General features: G+C 39.0%; 2 protein-coding genes and 1 non-coding gene across 3 annotated transcripts; all 3 read left to right on the forward strand.

The window, feature by feature from the left end:
- Window positions 1-274: 274 nt before the first annotated feature.
- On the forward strand, window positions 275-4,069 carry LOC139971327 (uncharacterized). The gene is made up of 3 exons (XM_071978093.1): window positions 275-581; window positions 2,043-2,094; window positions 2,939-4,069. Exons 1-3 carry the CDS (start codon window positions 377-379, stop codon window positions 3,912-3,914), a joined length of 1,233 nt encoding a protein of 410 aa, XP_071834194.1. The 5' UTR covers window positions 275-376; the 3' UTR covers window positions 3,915-4,069.
- A 221-nt stretch (window positions 4,070-4,290) lies between these two features.
- Trnay-aua (transfer RNA tyrosine (anticodon AUA)) lies at window positions 4,291-4,362 on the forward strand. Its single transcript has one exon. It is a non-coding gene; the product is annotated as a tRNA-Tyr (tRNA).
- A 6,807-nt stretch (window positions 4,363-11,169) lies between these two features.
- On the forward strand, window positions 11,170-19,926 carry LOC139961008 (carbohydrate sulfotransferase 15-like). The gene is made up of 8 exons (XM_071959824.1): window positions 11,170-11,456; window positions 12,033-12,416; window positions 13,208-13,418; window positions 14,436-14,525; window positions 14,888-15,029; window positions 16,571-16,736; window positions 17,056-17,200; window positions 17,705-19,926. The coding sequence occupies exons 1-8, from the start codon at window positions 11,364-11,366 to the stop codon at window positions 17,887-17,889; spliced, it is 1,416 nt and encodes a 471-aa protein (XP_071815925.1). The 5' UTR covers window positions 11,170-11,363; the 3' UTR covers window positions 17,890-19,926.
- The last annotated feature ends 1,794 nt before the right edge of the window (window positions 19,927-21,720 follow it).

Genomic DNA, 21,720 nt, shown 5'->3' on the forward strand with positions numbered 1-21,720 from the left:
AGGATATGACAGAATTTCGCAAACATCACACCGGGTTTAAAATATCCAGGGGGGTTATGTTGCACTGTCGCACCGGCAGTAACTTAAAATTAGTTAATATTCTTTTTTTCAAATCCATTATTACAATAAGACCGTTATGCGTGTGATAAAATGGTTACTGTAGGCAATCTGCGGAGAAATAAATCGATAAATAGCATGTGTGTTTCACACTCTAAGCGATAACTAATATTAATGACAGGTTTCACACCCTTTAAACAGCCACGTATTAGCAGGGGCAGAAACGGCAATAACAATACTTTTCTACCACTAGCTGTATAAAACTAAATCGAGAGAGCCTATACTGACATCTTCTTAAAAAAAAATACTGTCTTGTAAAATGGCAGGGATCAGTCTCGCAGTCGTTCTGCTAGTTTCCATAATTGGACAAAGAGTTGTGACACTCACGGCTTGCCCAACCGAGAAAGGGTATTTTCACTTTGACGAAAAATGCTTTTGGGTATTGGATGATAGTGTTGAGAACAACGCCAACGCCTTACTTAAGTGTGGTAATTTAGCAGGAGAATGGCGTTTTCCAACAGTAGGTAAGCTCCTTCTTAGGTGGATTGATATCTGCAGGAAGATATTTCTACCAGTCTAGATTTATGATATGAGTTAGCAATACGTCGCTCACCAATTCAAAGTATTTTATATGTACATATGCGTATTTATCATTATAACAGTCCTGTCAATACTACTGTATACCTCATAACACAATAATTTAACGTCAATACGTACAACCAGTGGGCCACAGACTTTCTTGTGTAACATTGCGACGGTGCAAATAAAAATGTTGATTCAACCAGAATAAGGAAGAAATGACTTCTGTAATAAACATTACTTATTATTTAATGGTCAGTTTGGTTTTGGGAAATGTACTCTACAAGCCCTCCTCTTTCTCAGTCATACTCTTTCGGTTGCTTTCTACAAAAGATATTACATTCAATGGCACTTTAATTGATCTTTCTGGTTGAAGGCTAAATATATTAAATATTAACGTTAAAAAAAGACATGTTTTGTGATGTTCTCTACTTGCAACAATTCTATCCCGTCAAGCTGCAAGGGACATAATATCTACAACCATGTGGAATTTTCTCATGTTGCTAACTTCTTAGCCTACATTGATGATAATTGAAATTATCTGCACCATAATTGAATTTCACCTTTACCACCTAATTGACTAAATTCATCAATCGTTCGACCGAATGATTAATTGACAGATAGATATATAGACATAGGCGTAGGAGCCCACTTTGTTTGGGGAGGGGGGGGGGGGGGCTGTAACGACTTGCCCAAAAATTATAACCAGAATTTTTCGCGCGCGCGTTCAACATGTTAATTTGCATATCATATAGACATGCATCGGTTATTACATCGCATGCCAATAACATACAATCATTAGCCGTGTTATTACCTTTCCATATTGGTTATAATTATTGGGGAAGTCGTTACAATAATAATAATGATCATAATAATATAAGTTTAACCAATGAAAAACACATTGCAATTTATTTTCAGTAGGTGCCCGAAACATTATCAGCATAGTGCCCGAATTTTCACAACAATATTTGGTTGGGGAGCTGTAGCCCCCTCTCCCCAGCCCCCCCCCCCCCGCCCCCAGCCCCTTACCTTCTGCCTCCTACGCCTACGTATATAGATGGATGACTACATGAATGGATCGATCGACTGATTGTTACTTTTGCTAAATATATGAATGGCTGGATTGATTATTGATCACTGATTGTATAATTGATGGATGGACTGCTTATATTGATGGACTTGGTTGCAATTGGTTGACTGATTGATTAATTTCTTGATAGATTAATTGATTGATCGACTGGTTGGGTACTTGGTTGATAGATTGATTGACTGACTGTTAATTGTTTGATAGATTAATTGATTGATCGACTGATTGGTTAATTGCCTGATAGTTTAATTGATTGATCGACTGATTGTTTAATTGGTTGATAGAGTAATGAATTTATTGAATCATTTATTTTATATAGATGAACTAGCCGGAACGAAGCTGAATCGTGCCTGGGTGATGGGGCCAGACTCGTAAGTTTACTCCATATATTACAGATTTAAAAGCGTTTTTTTTTTTTAAATCATTTCCGTCTGGTCATTGTTACTCAATTGTTTATGTCAAAACATTTTTGATTTTTTTTAGAAATGATTTGCTCTTTAAATATGCATCATTTAAATTTACAAAACAACGAAGCATTTCCACAGTGCTGTTAAGTTTATACAATTAGAGAATGTTAAGCAATTGCAATACAATACAGTCATATACTTGCAAAGAAAAATGATTTTATTCGTTTCATATTAAGTAAAACAATATTTGTTACAAATTGTATAATGTTGTTTTGGCTTTGGTCGAATGTTATGAAATCTTTTTCCTTCAAACACGTTCAAGCGGCCAATGTTTATGACAATTATAATAATACTAAGTAAGTGCACTAGTATAATATTATGTATATTACATGTAAAGTTGCTCATCGTAATACATTGGTCAGTCTACATTCTTAACATAGGTTATTTATATCTGAAATCACACTGATAAGTGTATTAAAGTATATATTTTTTTATTATAGCACGTTTAAATAATTTTTCAGGCAGGATTATTAGTAACTACTGAATTAAGTAGGTTTGGAAAACTAGGAAAGTTGGTCCGGGATTGATCTTGTAGGGTTTTAATATTGAATCAACTTCCAGCTACTAAAGACTTCATTTTGTTGAAAATAAATTCTGGAATAAAACAAGTCACACATGCTTACAGATTGTTTAAAGAATGAGTGTGGAAAAATAAGATAATATCTGCTCATCTTCTTTTTCCTCATGATTCCTTAGTTTTTTTTTTTTCATTTAAGTTTTTTTTTTTCTCTCTCTTTTTTTTTGTTAGGTTGAAATGTTACGCAGCGATAACTTCTGATGAGCAGAAAATGATAGAGATTGCCTGTAGCCTCCAAATCGGCGTTGTCTGCATATTGGTTCAAAATGATGTTCCTTCTGAGACATACGTTAAGACGCAGCTCGCTTCTCTTGACGGGCACATTACGTCCGTTAATGCTTACGATGTAGATATCACCAAGTTTAAAGAGAGTGTGCAGAGCTTTAACAACAGTGTTAGCGAAGTTACCGGTACGTTCGAACGCTGGAAGAGACAAGCTCCGAGCCTGGGCGATAGAAGACGGATATTGAATGCAGGTCAACTTTCTAAGATACAGAGTGTAAGAAGCCGTGTTGGGGGATTGACTCGAAGCCGGACCATCACCAATCGACTGACAAGCAATCGTCGTATAGCTGTTGGAGGCGGTGTCGGGAACACGGACCAGGGGGCTGCCACAGACAATGTACAAGACACTCCAAGAGAACGGACAAACCTCCCTCGTGTTGGAGCTGCACCTATGAATGGCGAAGATGGACGTCTTCCTGGTGAACGGAACGGTAAAGAAATGTGCATGGGAGGTTGGAAACGATTTGGACGGAGCTGTGTGAAACTAGAGAAGAACGCAGTTTCTTGGAACCTGGCGAAAACCGAGTGTGAAACATTTATTTACAAACAATCGAAAGCGACTTTGATTAATCTCTCAGACGAAGGGGTACGAAATCGCCTGAGCAAGATGCTTACAGTCATGGAAGATGGGGATATCCAACCTTTCTGGACCTCCGGAAATGATGTAAATATTGAAGGGGCTCTACAATGGGACGAATCAAATGCAATGACGCAAGCTGGCGCAATTTCTGGAAATTCAGAAGAGAATGACTGCGTTGTCTATCAATCTGACAACTTACAATTTGAATCGTGTGAAGAGACCTTCGCTTACGTTTGCGAAATGAGGGAGCCAAATATTACGGATGAGGATTTGGTCCGATAGACATCAGCTACGTTCTTTTCATCCCTTTTTTTCGCCTTTGTCATTTTACCCGAATTAAACATTCCATTCGGACGTTTTACAGAGTAACTTACTCGTCCGTTGAAACGTTACACACACACACACATATATATATATATATATATATATATATATATATATATATATATAGGCCTATATATATATATATATATATATATATATATAGGCCTATATATATATATATATATATATATATATATATATATATATATATACATATATATACATATATATACATATATATACATATATATAGTATTGTTCGATACAGGTGACAAACGCCTACAGTGGAATAACGCCCTTCCTTACCGGTTTCGAACCTCTGGACATACAATCAGCGTCCATAGCCCAGTGGTTAGGGTGTCCGCATATAAAGCGGGAGGCCCGAGTTCGAAACCCGGTGGACGCTGGAAGTTTTTTCACTGTTCTTGATTTTCCAACTCATTGCGATTTCAATTATATACATTCATTTGCCTTTGTCGTTTACGACCATTTCATTAACAAAGGTCTGTTCAAAGTATCTCTTTCGAGATCTGGCTTTAGGAATCACAAATTACATTTTCTTCTCATGGGGCTATTAAGTGGATATAATATAACTTTTCCAGTGAATGTATAATATAAAACAAAAGGTCGAAACATTGAGTTTTGCTTAAAAATCTTACGTAAGATATATCTGTTATTATAAAATAGTTTAAATAAACCGAATATAACTCAAACAGTCCTGGGTGAAATTGTTTCATTGCGATATTTCTTCTCAGCCTTTTAAAAGTTAAAATCGGACCGAGGCACACAAACATGTGTGTAGAAAATATAAGAAATATTTGATGGCCGTGTTCCTACGCAAGGTGCACTTGAAGTTAGCACTCCCATTTCCGAAGTACATCTCCCGTGTACACGCACAGGTGATTGCCTATTATATATTACGTACACATCGCGAACGTACGTATACAGCCTATATACCATGCCAACTTGTCAGGTACAAAGCGCTGCACTTAATAGGCTACACTCTCACACTCAACTACAGTTCTAAAACCGTTCTGTGAAATAAAATTCACGATCAACTTTACAGTAAAAGAGCTTGAAAAGTATTTGGAACATTGAAAGATGAAACTTGGCTGAAACGATTTCAGAGCAGAATGTAGTACCCAAGGGCGTAGGAACCGGGGAGCTGGGGGCGCCAGCCCCCCAGTGAAAAATATAGGGGCGGAAGTATCATTCCGCCCCCCCCCCCCCGCTTCGCAAGTCAGAAACCCCCTTTTTCATTTCTTAATAAATGATAAAGTGTGAAGTGTGCCATATTGCACCAAATTGCATCTGAGGCCACCTGGAAATGCCAAACATGTCTAAAGGGGAGGTGGACATCCCTCCCCTTAGACCCCTTCCCCAGGCCGGCCATCAGTCTTCACCCCCCCCTCCCCACTCAAAAGTGCCCTCCTACGCCATTGGTAGTACCGAAAGCTTAGGCTTCGCAGAACTGGCCGATTGTAAACGATAGAGTAGCCTACATGCGAACATTCCTCGCATTGGAGATGGACAGCGCAATGTATAAACAACGAAAAGTCTGCTGTGTAAACTTATTTTTTGTTACACAAAATCACGAAATCCCGATGCAGTACATATGTGACGCCTAAACGATTTTTTTTTAAAACATATCTAATGTATAAGAAATTTCACCGAAAATTAAGGATTAAATTAATCTGTATTCAACGAGATTTTTTCTCATTTGGAAATGAAAAAGGGGTTTTCTGACTTGAATGATACTTCCGCCCCTCCACATTTTTCACTGGGGGGGGGCTGGCGCCCCCCCCCCCCAGCCCCCGGTTCCTACGCCCTTGGTGTAGAATGCCCCTTTAAGACGTATGCTTGACGATTACGTCTTTGTTCAGGCAAGGATTACTAACGATAATGTTCTCCCATCGTTTCATAAATTCTAATATTTCATCCAAGTAATGTTTTTAATTTTTGTTATTGCATATACCACAGCACACCATATATACTTGTATTATTTTGTATTACATCTGAAGCATGTTCTGAAGCCATCACACTGAAATAACGTTACACGTCTTTGTGAAGTGCTGGCCGAGTTGCAGCCTATATGTGCTCGACTAGACATGCTGTCACGATCCGTGAATATCAAATCAATTAGAAGTGGTACAGACTATAGATGACTTTATGAAGAATAAATCAACAGTTTGCCTATAACCATAATTTAAACAACATACATGCCCTGACAGTAAAGTTAAACTTGATAATAAAATATGCACAGTCTACTTTCAAGGAACCGCTTTTATCATAGCTTCTCTTAACATGTATCTGTCAATTTTCGTATGAACAATGCACACACACACAAGAAAAGTCACTGTCATGCTTGTTTACATTCAAAGTCAGCAATATCTGTGAACTTTGAGAAATTGACGCATTTTAATAGGAATAACTATTTGACTAAATTGTTTTGTTACGATAAGGTCATCTAAATGAAGTCACCAGCACAATGAATTGTGTAGAGTAAATGATGCGTGCACGTTTACATATAGGAAACTAGCCCGGGTCACATCTGCGCGATTCAACACGCGATTCAACTCGCAATACAATTGAAGTTGAATCGCGTAGTTAGACACGGGTATCAACTTGTTGCGCAATAAAAGTTGCGCCGTCGATTTGGGTTGATTTGCAATAGAGCAATGTCCTAATCGGCGCAACTTCTTTGAAGCAACTTTTCTGATGCGCGTGATTTTAGTTGCGAGTTGAATCGCGTGTTGAATCGCGCAGATGTGACCCGGGCTTAAGACGGAGTAAAATTGCTTTATGTTCCCCTTCTAAGCTCCAAAACGGGTAAACACGTTGAATAAAACTAACACGTATACGTCCAATTATAGAATAAAATATATGTTAGTAAATAGGTAACAGTAATATTGCATACGTATACTTCTGTTGCAAACAATATTTATCGAAACTTGATTATTCTATTAAACGAGTTAATTATTTTAAATATGTTAATTAAACCTGTAATCATTCCTCGGATCCCAACTTAGGTCATGTAACATATTGTAGATATATATGTAAAATACCAAGTAAATACTGCAACATGTTAGAAGTAAGAAAACTTCCCTATCTGTCAACTAACAACAACTATACGGCCAAGTAGAGAAACACTTGAATGTTGTATTCAAGCAAGCCGACATGAGTGTAATCATTAAAAGAAAGCAACGATGAACGGTTACTTAAAGAATTGGGAAACAGACCCACTTTGATTAAACTATGCAAATTCGTGTACGTTTATGGTGGGCCGCATGTGAAATAATTGCTGAATTATGTCCGACATAATTGCTGAATTTTGTCCAACATAAATCCGAATTATGTACCACATAAATACGAATTGTGTCGGACATAAATCGACCAATCACGTGAGCGCATCTCGATGCTTATTTATGCGGTACCTCAATCGTAGTTATGTATCGCATAAATCCGAATTATGTACCGCATAAATACGTTTTCGTTCGGTGGGTTACAGTTTGTGTGTTGTGGGGTTGCTTGTGCGTTTGGTGTGTTCAATGAAGTGTGGATGTTTGTTTTACCGGTTACAGAATTTATCAAGAGAGAGTAGTCTCGGCACACCAGGCACGTATAAAGCTATATTGATCACCGTCCTGCAGGGTAGTATAGGTGTAAGGGGTGGGTGTCGATATATTATATGGCCTAATAATTAAGGATCCTTAGATGTAATCTGTGCTAGATTTTGCAACTGTTGATTTAGTAAACTTGTGTTCAATTATTCCTTTATCTTTTATTTGAGGAGGAGGGGGGGGGGGGGAGTAGTATGTTCGGTTTTTACGTTTTAATTAGGGTGGATAAAAATTTAAGCTACAGGCATACAAAAACAAATGGAAATTAACCATTTACAACCTCGCCGGCATACGCACCCGACAAAACGAGACAGTGTGACGAGTTGACCTAAGTTATGTCAAGTTAACCGTGTGTCGATGTGACGGTTTGGTCGAGTTGGAATGTGTCGAGTTGACTTTATGCTGAGTTGACTGACATTCTATATGATTCTGTACGTGATTGGTTGATTTACATAAATTTGATTTATGTACCACATGATTAGGCAGGAAGATGCGCTCACCTGATTGGTCGATTTATGCCGGACATAATTCGTATTTATGTGGCACATAATTCGTATTTATGTCGGACATAATTCGTATTTATGCGGTATAATTCGTTTTCATGTCGAACATAATTCAGCAATTATTTCCCATGCGGCCTACCATATACGTTTGCTAGTACATGGTCGGCGATTTACTTGTCAAAGTTTACGGAAGGACAAATTGTGGGCCGGCGGGCACGTTTTCTGCGCCGGCCAGTATCGGCCCTGGAAATATTGCTAAGATCGATGCGTCGGCACCTTTAAATGTCTGTGTGGGGTTACAGGGTATTGAATCAATGATTTGTTTAATAAGTTAGTATTTTTCCATGAATTCTTTTAGACTGAACCTTTAAGATCCTTGCGCCCATGGTAACCGAAATGCTTTAACACTTTCATAAACCCATCTCCCATTTTTTCTTTTCTTCGCCGAAATAATTGGTAAATTATTGCATAGAAGTTAGAACAACAATATCAACTTTCTTAGTTGCAAGTAAAACAACATACAAGAAAAGGAAAGAGATTAACCCGATGTGAACAAATAACGAATGAAGTGTTTCTGGATACGACTCAACTCGGACACGTCAAACTATATGGACTGGTTGCACAAGCTTTGAACTGTTCGTGTTATCCTTCACTGAACATGGTGATGTGTATAGGCTGTCATCATCCCTGTATGTGGATATATCTGGAATACAGTAGCCAATCAACTACTTGAGTGGATTTCTTTCATAATATCAATTTGTAAAACGAACTTGTTTAAAGCATGATAGTTCTAAACATCATAGCGTTATCCATCAATAAAACTACGTAGACGTATTTCGAGTTTCCATGATAGGATGGGTGATCTTGTTACTAAGGAGTTCTGGGCCGCCATTATGAAACCCCAAACTCTGATACGGTATGTGTCCAGAGACGAAACTCTCAGAAGCTGCAGAATTTTCTGATATTTCTTGTTCTCTCGAAGTGAACCTAAGACACATGTCAGAAAGATGAATAACTACTATGAAATTTCATTTCAGTTATTAGGACCCCCTCCTCCCCCTCCCCCATCCCTCCCCCACACAAAGACACACCTCCCGACTCTAAAGTCGTAGCAGTGTAGTTAGTACTTTGTTTAACATGCATGGCTCATTTTTGAAACCACCAAATAGTCGAGTCATTCTGCTGGGTAATAAAGACACACATGCATAGTTGCCTTCGACGCCTCCAATACGGTCTGTTAAAGACTGCACATGTTGTATAGCCTGTCGTACCACAGTACACAGTACATCAGCTTCCTCCTGTAGCCTTTGTAATAGTCTATATATAGTCGAGGGTATGCGGAACTTCAGGACTATAGAAAATAACAATTGTTTGTAATGAAACCAACGAGCCTGGTAAGACGATTCTGTGCACTCGCCATTGTGTATAGTATATGTAGGGTTGGTAAATTCCACTAAACTATTCCAACTATAACAAAACAATTTAATTAAAAAATACCTCTCTGAACAGCAGATAAAAAGTCTAGCATTGGCATTCATGGGGAACAATATCTGTGTTGTGATTCGCCTCAGTGAATAAATTCCCTAAACGAATCAACAACAATTATCTCCATCGACACTGACTTCCAAAACAATAATAATTATATAATAGCATATTGGGATCATGGGATGTATAGGTAAGCTATAATATCTTTCAAATTGGATTCGTGTTAGATATTCTACAGTGACGGTATTGTTTGTTTGGTTTTACCTTATAACGCTATTATTCAGTTCACACAGGCTGCTATAGCATATACGTGTATTTCTACCAGACACCACTTGCCTCATGAATATTCAACGGCTATTAGTTCATCGTAGTTCTTTTTCAACCATTAGGAGAGTAAAATAGGATTGTATCAATCAGTTGCTTGCGTTTCGTTCTCAATAAGCCTTATTTTATAGTAGTGTGACCATAATGTGGTCATATCTGAAGCTATTCAAATTGCCATCGGTTTATAAGCTGCATATACGGTGCACTTTGGGCCGATGATACAGCCCATATGTAAGACAAATTTGAAATCTTCCTCAAAAACGATTTAGTCCAGAAGATTGTTGGTATAGTGAGATGTTCGGTTTTACACAGGAAGGTGAATTAAATAAATGTTTAACCAACCCGATATATCCACTTTGATTGGACTGGATTGTTCTCCAGGTTTTTTCCCCTTGCTGAAAGCAAAATTAATCTATAGGATAGTGATGGGATTGAGACTGTATGTGTGCGTGCGTGTGTGTGGTGTGTGTGCGTATGTGAATCCTTGGCAAGTAGGCCTAAACATAACTCAAAAATACACGGTGGTATTACTTCAAACTTATCAAGGGAATCATCTGTAAGTAACTTTCTGCAATAAGCCAGAATACTCCAAATGTAAAGCATGGATGAACTTTTTGTTACGTCCACGATATTGAAACCCCAATGGATACAACATGAAATATTTTTTACCAGTTGTAAATAGAAATATTGCCATAATCAATGGCAATAGGGGAGGACTGTTGTTTCTCCGGTTAATCGCCACGTTAGGCGGAGTGTATAGCCTAGTGGTTAACGCCGGCGTCTCCCAGTCATGAGATCCCCGGTTCGATTCCCCGCCGACAGCAATGTGTGTCGTCTGGCAAGGGTGTTGTTCAATAACAACTTCCCGACATGGACGTTAAATGGATGTGTGATGTGTGATGTGGACGAGAGATTGGCTTCAGTCAGCTTGCGAGTCTACAAGCCTCCATGGCTTCTTTCGCGAGTTCCTGCTTGCGGGAAGATCACATATACATACATACATACATACGCACATACGTTCCTAAAACACAAGTTGTCTCAGATTAATATTCTTAAAATACCGTATTTGGGCAATACTGGGCGAGCGTCCTCATAATAGTGATGGCGCTAATCAGTTTCTTATTTTCAATAATAAAAGTACCATTAGGAACCATTTCACGCAACTCATTCTGATGCATTGACCCGTGACCATATCACTGATTCCTATTGTAGTTTTGTGTTGAAATAGTCACCAAAGATTGAACTCCAAGTAACAGACATAAAAGCAGAGTACTCGGATAGTCTCAGATTGTTTTCTAAGTATACTATTCATGATTACAATGCGAATCTGATTGTACGGTTATGATGCCAAATAACCTGTTTGCTGTAGCCTACCCTCGCTTGAAATACACATTGAACGCACTATATGCAGTAGATTGGGCACAAGGAACTTAGCATTCCGTATGTGAATGTGATCTTATATTGTTTGTGTTGAAATGAAAGAATCAGAACTGCTTCAGAGACACACATATTTCGATTATGGTGACGTGAATGAAAAAATGGACCAGCGAAGAATGTGCTTTGATCAAGTAAGGCTTTAATTTCACTCACACCAGTTTAAATTTAAGAAAATGAAATACTTATTAATGACCAAAAAGCTCCTTCGTTATTTTGAAGGCAGTTCATAAGAAGTTTACTGACAATTGTGTATAGGCGGAAACTCAAAAGAGGTTTAATGTAAGCTATATCGTTATTAACAGGCATTGTAGTAGGAGGGTTATTATGTCCATGTGAGCTGCCATGTTGTCACAACAATGACGATGGAGTAAAACAAAGGAAAGGAATTTATACGAAACAAAAGAATGGTATGCAAACACCAGACTCATAGAAACTAGTAATTACAGGTTAGCATTGTATACATCAGGTGTCACGAGTTCGTCGATACTATATAATACGTTATTTGCTTGACATGGTTATATGTATAGAGGGATTTAGCCTATACTTATTATACAGAGACGACATTCAGTGATTCCAGTTTGGTGTATGGCAATTACCCCCTCTAATTTTGGTCAGTTCACCGTTCCCCCCCCCCCCCACAGAGTGTGGCTAAATGCCATCTACACGCCCCCAAATGTTATATTCATTTTCATTTAACTGTTTCGCAGGTTTCCCGACATCGGTTCCAGCTGTTTAGTTTCATTGCCGTATCGATAGCATCCCTAGTGTTGACGATTTACCATATAAAAGCAAACCCAAAATTGGTTATCCCAGAATATAGCGAGGAACTTTTAAAAAGAACAAATATGTTTTCACAAATCAGACGAAAATTGTTTGCATGGGACAGAATAAAGAATGAATGCTTGAGTGGAGCTTTGAAGGGTAATTTGAGATACCAAATTAAAGACAGTTGCATCGATGGAAGAGAAAAAGCTGTTAAAATAGCTAAGAAACGATTGGCTGTAACTGTTACTTCCGGGGCGTATGCTAGATACAGGAAGAGTAAAGGAAACAACAGTGCACCCTTAAAACTTTACAGATTAGCCCCGAAGGTAAGCCTCATTTCTCACCCTCTCTTGTGTGTAGCTGACTGGCAGAGCAGTGGCGTCACCAAGGGGTGGCTTTGGGGGGGGGGGGCACGTAGAAATTATTCGAACAAAAACTTTTTTACCAAGGACGAAACGTAATGTTCTTCAGTAAAACCTCTTTCCACCGACCATCACAATAACTAATAATTACTGAAGAACGGTACATGGCGCAAGAATTACATCAGGAAATGGAAGCAGACTAGAAAGCAGTGACAGTGAAGTGAGAGATAAGGAAAGGCGAGAAAAAGAGACTTTGACAGAGGGATGCGTAGCTCCCCAATGCCTTCAACTTACCTCTATACTCTCTCCATAGTCCTTGTCGCCTTCTCCACATATCGTACCCTGTCACTTCCACATATCCTCTGATAGGCCTATGCTTTGTCGGTCTGGTTCGAAAGCAACGTTGCCGTTGGAAAAAAAATATAGTATAATACATCCCAAAGAGGAACAATATATGTCTTAGCCCTTTGGGATGGATGTTCATGACGAGGGTAGGTCTATCTATTATAAATACTAAAGCCATTGTTTGAATTCATATTTCTTTCAATTAATATCAACACAAACTGAGTCATCAGTTCTGTCATCAATAACAGAACTTGATGAGATTGTTCGCACTGATGTCCCTAATCACCACCTATATATATATATATATCATTATAACTGCCACGCTGTAAACTTATAAACTGAGACAATACCAAATCATTTTATAATTTATTTAGAACCAAACGCAGCCTTTTTCTTCACATTGTTTGCAGATATTTAATGAAGTTCCTGATAACTTCCTAGAGCAGTACGAGAATCCATGCTGGAGGCATAAAGGAAGTCATGTTTATTGTCTACCTTACTTTTACGTCATAGGAATGCCAAAGTGCGGCAGCAGTGATTTATTTGACAAGCTAACTTCTCATCCACAAATCATTCGACCAAAGTGGAAGGAGCCGGGTTTTTGGAACAAGTTGCATTACAGTATGTAGAACGATACCTTCTTTCTTCCTATTGACGTTTTGGCCCTTCTGTACCTCTGCTTTTCGTTGTAGGCCTACTATATCCTTTCTGGATCCTGAAAATGCTAACTGGGGCTTTCCAACCGTCCGGAATGGACAGAACGGGATCGACAGGGAATGGTATATGATCGGATGGGAAGGGGTATAGGGGGATATGATTGGACGGGAAGGGAATGATACGTATAGATATGGTCGAATGGGAAGGGTATGGTAGGTAGAGATATGATCGGATGGGATGAAAGGAGGTGGTAGGGAGGGATACAGTCGGATGGGTAGAGAAGGGGATAGTAGGGAGGGATATGATAGGATGAGGAGGGAAGGGTATGGTAGGGAATGATACAGTCGTTTTGGAAGTGGATGACTGGAAGGGGATGATTGGAAGGGATATGGTCAGATGGGATGGGAACGGTATGGTAGGGAGGCATACAATCGCATGGGAGGGGAAAGGATGGTTGGTAGGGATATGGCCGGATGGGAAGGGGAATGTAGGGATGGTACAGTCGGATGGGAATGAAAAGGGATGGTAGCGAGGGAAATGGCCGGATGGGTAGAGAATCGAAGAGGACGGTAGGGAGGGAGGGATATGATCGGATGTGTACGGAAGGGGAAGGTATAGTTACCGTATGGATACAATCGGATGGGAATAAAAAAGGGAAATGGTAGGGAGGGATATGACCGGATGGGAAGGAAGGAGTTGGTAGGGAGGGATACAGTTGAATGCGAAGGATGAAGATGGTAGGGAGGGATACAGTTGAATGGGAAGGTATGAAAGGCAGATTGAGTGTTGGCACTTCAATTTATTTCCAAATTTAACAGTCCTTCTTCTGTCCACCTTTGGCTATGTGCCATTGTTTCCTACCCTGCTTTTGTTTTTCTTGGGAGAGGGTGTATATATGCATGTAACTATTAACGTAATACCTCTATGGTATAGGCAATGACCGAAGTTTCCACATAATTCTTTCTTTTCTTTTTTTCTCAGTTCGTCAGCCGCATGATCTTGGTGTTTATATGGAATATTTTAAAGATTTCCGTGAAGCAATACAAACGAGCAAACGAAAATTAATAACAGGTAAATGACTAAGATCATTTGCCCTTCTTAACATTGAACGAAAAGGGGCCGTTATTGTCTTAGAAGTAACTAATGCACAACAAAGTTGTATGCAATCTCCACTAAACACACTTTTTTATAAACCATACTGACACGTTTTTGATTTAGCATAACGAACGGTGAATGAATTGATTCGTCCCGGTATATCAAGACCTCATGGAAAGTAAGTCTTGTCTGTTAAGTGTATAAATTGCAACAAGTGACAGGGGTTTTGTCTCTAACAAAAAAGTTTAAAACATTTAAACAAGTAAACAGTACAATAATAATGCAGACATAATATAAAGAAATAGTTCAGGTGAAGAATGTTGTTTCATTTCATATAGGTGATGGTACTGTGGCCTCCATGTGGAGTCTGTTTGATGTTCAGTTCCTGAAGGACGGAGTTGGGTTTGGACTTCCCGATGTCTTGAAAGCGATCCAACCTGAAGCCAAATTCTTTATAATTCTCAGGGATCCAGTTGAGAGGTATAAACCATGTAACAAGTTGAAAGTTAAACAATCTCTAACATATAAAATCGATTCTGTTTTGTTTATTTTTAATGTAATTGATATAATTTGATCCTCGGCATTACATCAGGATCGATACTAAATTTATCATAACAGAATAACTGTACATGTCGAGTGAATTTACCTGGTGTAACAGAATAACTCTACATGTAGTGTGATTTTACACTGCTATAACAGAATAACTCTACATCGTGTGAATTTACCTGTTACAACAGAATAACTCTACATGTCCTGTGAATCTACACTGTTAAAACATAATAACTCTACGTGTCGAGTGCTATTTACCTGGTTTAATAGTATAAAATTGAGAGGTAACGAATCTCGTCAAGGGTAAAGAATCCGTCAAGTTTATTTATAGAAGTTGAGCAATGGGGTACGGCATACATGCATGATTAATTGTTTTATAATAGAACGCAGTGTCATAATACGACTGGAATTGTGTAAAGTCTTTGCTTGTTAAAATACTTTAAATGCCTTTGTGCATACTAATAGTGTCACTGAATCATCCATGGAATAATGAGCAGTACTGTCCCCATAGAGGCAGATTTGCGCGCCACTGGACGCGTGAAGTAATTACACTTAGCCTATCCTTGTTTATTTTAGGGGGTTTCCCTTTTCCATGTGACCGTCTATAGTTTTGTAAGTTGAACTGTAAAGATTACTTTTTGTATCGATGTAGCCATCCTAGTCTATTAAAAGGAAAATGATTTAGAAATGTTTCTATAAGCCAAATCCGGTGATCAAGCAATTCCACATTCCAAGTGCTTAATTGGTGAATCATCTATTTTGAAGTAAATCCAGGTCAAACGACACGTACCGGGGAAGGAGAGGCGGAAGGGAGGATGGGAGCGGCACATCTCCATATTTCAACCCGATCGGTGTTTCCAGCAGCACATTGATCTCACCCCCTTTAACTCTCATTGATCACCCCACCCCCCCTAAACTCTCATGCACTGATACTTCACCCCCCCCCCTCCCCCCAAAAAACTCTCTCCCATCATCTCAAACCTTAAATTGAACCTTAGTCTCAACCATGCAGTCCCCTCACAAAGTTTAATCTCTAGTTATATTCATTCTTGTAACTCAACCAAACATAACATTAACTTAACATAATTTGTACAGACAAAGTCTTTGCAGAGAACTAATTGCTGATATTAAAAATCATCAGTAGGCCTATATAGGTCCCAAATGTCATTGCATTGCGACACTAAAAAATTACTATCCTATTTCTCAGTTGTGGATAGCTACTTTTAGAGTGTCATTAAAATGTTTCTTGAAAATTGAGCATATCTAATCATTATCTCACATTCTAGCAATATCTGGGAGCGGGCAATAGTGATGACCTTAGCATTTGTCTTTTATATATTATAAAAGCCAAATGTTATCTTTTATTTTGAGAATTTTAAATCGGCCTGAAACTTACCGAATACACTCACTCATTATTTGTAGACAGTCATAAACACGCATGCGTATTGACTCTTTTCTTCATCATTACCCAGGCTATTTTCTGACTATCACTACTTCGGTGATTTTAGAAGAACACCTGAAGACTTTCATCGAAAGGTTTTGATAGCTCTTCAAGAATTCCACAAATGTAAGCAAAGACTAAACGACGACTTGGCTTGTATTGGCGTTGAACGAATCTGGTCGAAAGATTGCATCGCGGTAAGCCTATAAGCATTGTTCTTAAAAATGCCTGAAAGACCTCTGCTTAATGTCAAGTTTTGCAGAAGTAAAAACTATAGACTAGCAGCAGAAATCAATAAGAATTATGAAAAACTATGATCGGGTTAAATGTTTGTGTAAAGTTTGTGCGGATCATTGGTCAGTAACGCATAAATGTTTAAAAAAAAAGTATGACAGTAATAACTGCAGCTGGAGGAGGTCGCATCAGTATGAAAACGAAAAATCATTACAAATTTGCTCTATATGTTATGTCAACTGAAGTAAGTTCCTTATCTCCATTTACTTTTCCTTCCTGTAGCGTGTTTCTCTCGGTCTTTATTCTGTGCTTTTACGGGAGTGGTTCAAGGTTTTTCCGGCTAACCAGTTTTTCGTGATCGATCTGGCCGTTTGGGAGTCAGACTGTGTTGGTGTTATGACCCGTGCCTACCAGTTCCTTGCTCTTGGTAAATTTATGACTTGGTAGATTTATGAGCCATCACAGGCCCAGACTATATTCTTTCTTGGCCCTTCATGGAATCCTAACAAAAGTGACGTCAAAACTATATACCGTTGTTTTTGATTCCCAAATTGGCAACAGTTTTCACCTCATCCCATGACCATAAAATGTTTATAGATGTTTGCGTTACCGTGGAAACAGAGGGTGCGGGGTCATTGCAGGGGTTACTTACAACGACCTACAGGTGATTGAAGCATATTAATCATTCTTAGAAATGACAAATGATTACAAATACAAAATGACGTAAATAGCGTTGACTAATAAAATAGGGTTCTAGCATAGGATACAATATATATATATATATATATATATATATATATATATATATATATATATATATATATATATATATATATATATATATATAATAATAATAATATTTACATTGTTTCAACCTTCCAAGTTTGTTCTCTTTCCATGTCGACATTTAGTTATTGTGTTTTGTTTCCAGATCCCATACCCGAGGATGAGCTTAAAGTGATCTGTGCAAAACGAACAGTCCTTAGCGGAAAACGAACTAAGATAACCATGGGCAACGAAACCCGGCACCTTCTAAATTGCCTCTACAGACCCTACCAACAAGATCTGAGAGCGTTTCTCTCCACCCATTCACTTGATGAGAGAAACCTTGTTTAGTTGTAATAGTCTGTTGAGATACCGCACTACTGGGAATGGAGTGTAAAACCGATAACGGCTTGTTTATGACCTTAAAATAAGCTTATCATATCTCCATGACAACAAGGTAAAACGCGTTTCCCAGGAACGAGGACAAGGAACACTCATTTGATAAGAATGTTAGAGCATTCTGTCATTCTCCAGAGATGTAGAAACAAGTTCCGCATTCTTACAAAGCCGGTGATGTCAGGTTACGCCAGTTCCAGTGATATACACTTTAGCGCGTCATCTCAAAAGAATCCTTCATACCATGAAAACAATGGCCTTAATTTTGTGGAAATCACGGTAATAACCAACCAAGAAGTTTCGGAACAGTGAAATTGCAACCTGAGGTGGATATTTAGAAATCGAGATCATTTGTTTACAAACATTGGTTTCAATAAGGTTTCAACTTACAAGAATTTAGGGTGAGACAGATATATGCTAAGCCTGAAGAATTGAAAAATATTGCTGCTCCTACCAGTTATAACTTCCTGTCGCCTGTTTCCGTGGGTTGAGTAAGGTCACTGGCAGGTAAAGCCTGCACAAAGAATCGTGTATTATGTCACCGTATGCAAAAATTGTACTGATGGTGGCGTGAAGACAAAGGCCAGCTAGGACTATGAAAACCTAAGTTACTATTACACAAGACCCTCATGTAGATGTGCGTTGTAGCTAGTAACTTATCATTCAGCGTGTGTTTCTAACGTGTGATGACAAGTAGTCAAGAAAAACGAAAGTTGCCAATGCTCGGGTGACTTACTCGTGTGATGGAGGAAACCACTCTAGCATGCCAGATGAATGTCGGAAGTTATCGTAGTTATGAACGAGTCAATTCTCTACACTACATGATAACATTCGAGTCTAGAGCCCTGTATAAAGCATGGCTTTTGTTTTACTATAAAGATATACAATCATGTCTAACTCTTAGCCAATGTTAGCTTGGTGAAGAAGATAACCCAATCAAGTCATCTTAGTAAGCTACATATGCCTATATGATTAACGGTTTTTATTTTGCATCGCAGGCGCGGCGGAACGGGAAAATTATTGGGGGGGCTAATGTGTGAAGACTATCTAAGCGGAGCGCCACCATCAATTGGCGCGGTTTTTCAAACCTCCAGATGGCCGGAAACGGCACTTCTCGAGTGTTTTATGCTGCGAATACCTAGCCCTAAAATATGGGTCTCAAGCCTGCAATTTCTCAGATTGCACGTAAAAATCTGTAAAATCATTGTAATTTGTATATTCGATGGTGTTTTAAGAGAGTAGCTATTACTCGTAGTGTACTCGCAAAGACGTTTTTGAGTGTAGTAAATTACTACTTGCAATGTAATGCAATAATTAAATAAATGTCATAAGAAAAAACAGAAAGCATTTCTTAATGTCAACAAATGGGTAATTCACGGTGCGTGAAGACGCGGTTGGGTGACAATGTGGTCTATAGCCAAGGGACGGGCCGAGGGTCCCCCCAGCATTTACTAAAATTATTACACCTATATAGAATACGTGTGCATCGGACAGATCGACGGCAAGTATGCATTGAAAAATGGGCAGATGCACCTTTCGGAGCCTTGGTAAATATTGGGGGGGGGGCTTATCATGCATTTGCACCCTCAACTTTTTCATTGGGGGCTGAGCCCCCAAGCCCCCCCCCCCCCCCGGTTACGCCGCCACTGGTGCATCGATATTGTACAGCTAAGGTTTCTGTTTGTTAGTCGAGTACCATTCGAAATAATCGTATGGAGAACTTTTAGAATTGTCCGGCCGACATTATGAAACGAAGTTTCTATCGGAAAAAAAGATGCATAAATTGTCCTCTGATAAATGTAAAAATCTAAGAGATTGTTTCATATGTTAACGCCTACACACTCGAAGCTGTTTTAAAGTTGACAGCAAAATACGGTGTATAGTTACCATATTCATTGAACGGAAGTCACGTCGCTGTGCAGAGTGGTCATGTCCAAGCATGTACTATATAATTATGTAAGCTGTATGGCGAAATAAAATATCGAAAGATAATGTGTAGAGCTGATCGGGGTAATTCTCTTTGTTGGCTCCAATGAGCATACATTCATGTATTTAATGCTATGATGAGTGCTGGTATATGACATAATATCAAAAAATCTCCTCCCATCCCTCCTCCGTTATGTTGTAAATTTCACTAACATAAACATCGGTGCTGTGGCCGAGTGGATAAAGGCAGTGGCATTTGAAGCAATGATATTTGACAATCGGGGAGGTTCCGGGTTCGACACCTGGCCGGGTAATAAGGTGGGTTTTTCATCCAAGAGCAATCTACGGTTTTCCCATCTGAAATGACTTTCTAAATTGAAAAGATTCCACATTTGAGTTATAATGTTGAATTGGAAGCCACCCGACGTGTACATTGTAATCCATAATCCCTTGAGGGTTTCTCCCACACTTGTGGTCGCTTAAGCGTCGTAAAAATAACTGCTGATTATTATTTTTGTGTATTGAGACTGGACTAAACATGAACAATATTTACCCACGAAAAGTCGTTGCATCGGGGCGGGTTTTGTTCATCAGTTGCAAATCTTAAATGCTTACTGTTGTGTTCGTTTAAGCAAACCGTCTTTCTCCCCAGTCGCCAAACCATACTCGCCATCTTATCTCTTCACCCGGCGTCCCTTCCTCTTACCGGCTCTACTACCCATACACATTAGTTTACGGTATGACATCTTATAAACACAGTGATTATGGCACCCAAGGTTGTCTATTGTTTAGACTGTCCTTAAAATGTATAGACGAAAGAATAGCATGCGAAGAAAATGAAAGTTTATCCATCACTCAACTGGATCATGCATGCGTTAGAAAAGAAACTCCATGTCTGGATCAAGGGCTACGTGCAAAATGTCACCAATCGTGCGCGATGTTTTTCAAAGAAGGTAGAACATTGTGCCATATTTGAGGAGATTATTTATAAATCGCGACTACGTGAGCGACCTCTGTCGGTCATAATATAGAGCGGTTCTCGTAAGTTGAGACTGAATGAACTGACCTGTCACTTTAGCACTTTGATATTTATGTAAACAGCGAACATTCAAGTATCTTCCTTGGTGATGAGGATTCAATCACCAAATTATAGACAGTAATCGTACCGAGACATCCTTGCATTACGCATTAGCTACAGTGACTGTAAATCAGGAGCGTAGCCAAAGGGGGGGGGGGGGGTGGGGACGTAGAGGCGACGGCCCCCTCCTTGAGCCTATTTTTTTATGATATCGCTAGTAATTTCAAAATAGAAAATGCTTAGATGCAACTTACAAGGCTGGAAGTGACATTTCCAGCGATCTGGGAGGCATTTTCGACCAAAATGTTCTTGTAACGTTTCTCGCCAACTCATGCTGGCGCTACGCCTAGATAGCTACGCGTCTGCTGTAAATCTCTCAAAGCAGTCAGTGAGAAGGGAATCCCAACAAGTATTGTAAGCCTATACCGATACTCTATTAACACCAGTACCATTACATTAATTGTATTTGTGCTGTGCCCTAATTGTGTTCATGACGTTCTTTGGACAAGTGGACCATGATAACATCCTTCAGAAGGCCACACAGTTCTATCAAATATCAATGTATCACAGGCGCGTAGCCAGGAATTTGCCTAGGGAGGTGTGAAACTGTAGAACTGGCATTGCAAACTATCTAAGCGTAGCGCCACCATATTTGGCTCGAAGCGTACAAGAAAATTTTGGCTGAAAATGCCTCCCAGATCGCTGGAAATGGCACTTCCCAGGCCTTGTAAGTTGCATCTTAGCATTTTCTCTTTTGAAAATACTAGCGATATCATAAAAAC

The sequence above is a fragment of the Apostichopus japonicus genome, chromosome 1 (genome assembly GCF_037975245.1).
Source record: "Apostichopus japonicus isolate 1M-3 chromosome 1, ASM3797524v1, whole genome shotgun sequence".
NCBI classification, from domain to species: Eukaryota; Metazoa; Echinodermata; class Holothuroidea; order Aspidochirotida; family Stichopodidae; genus Apostichopus; species Apostichopus japonicus.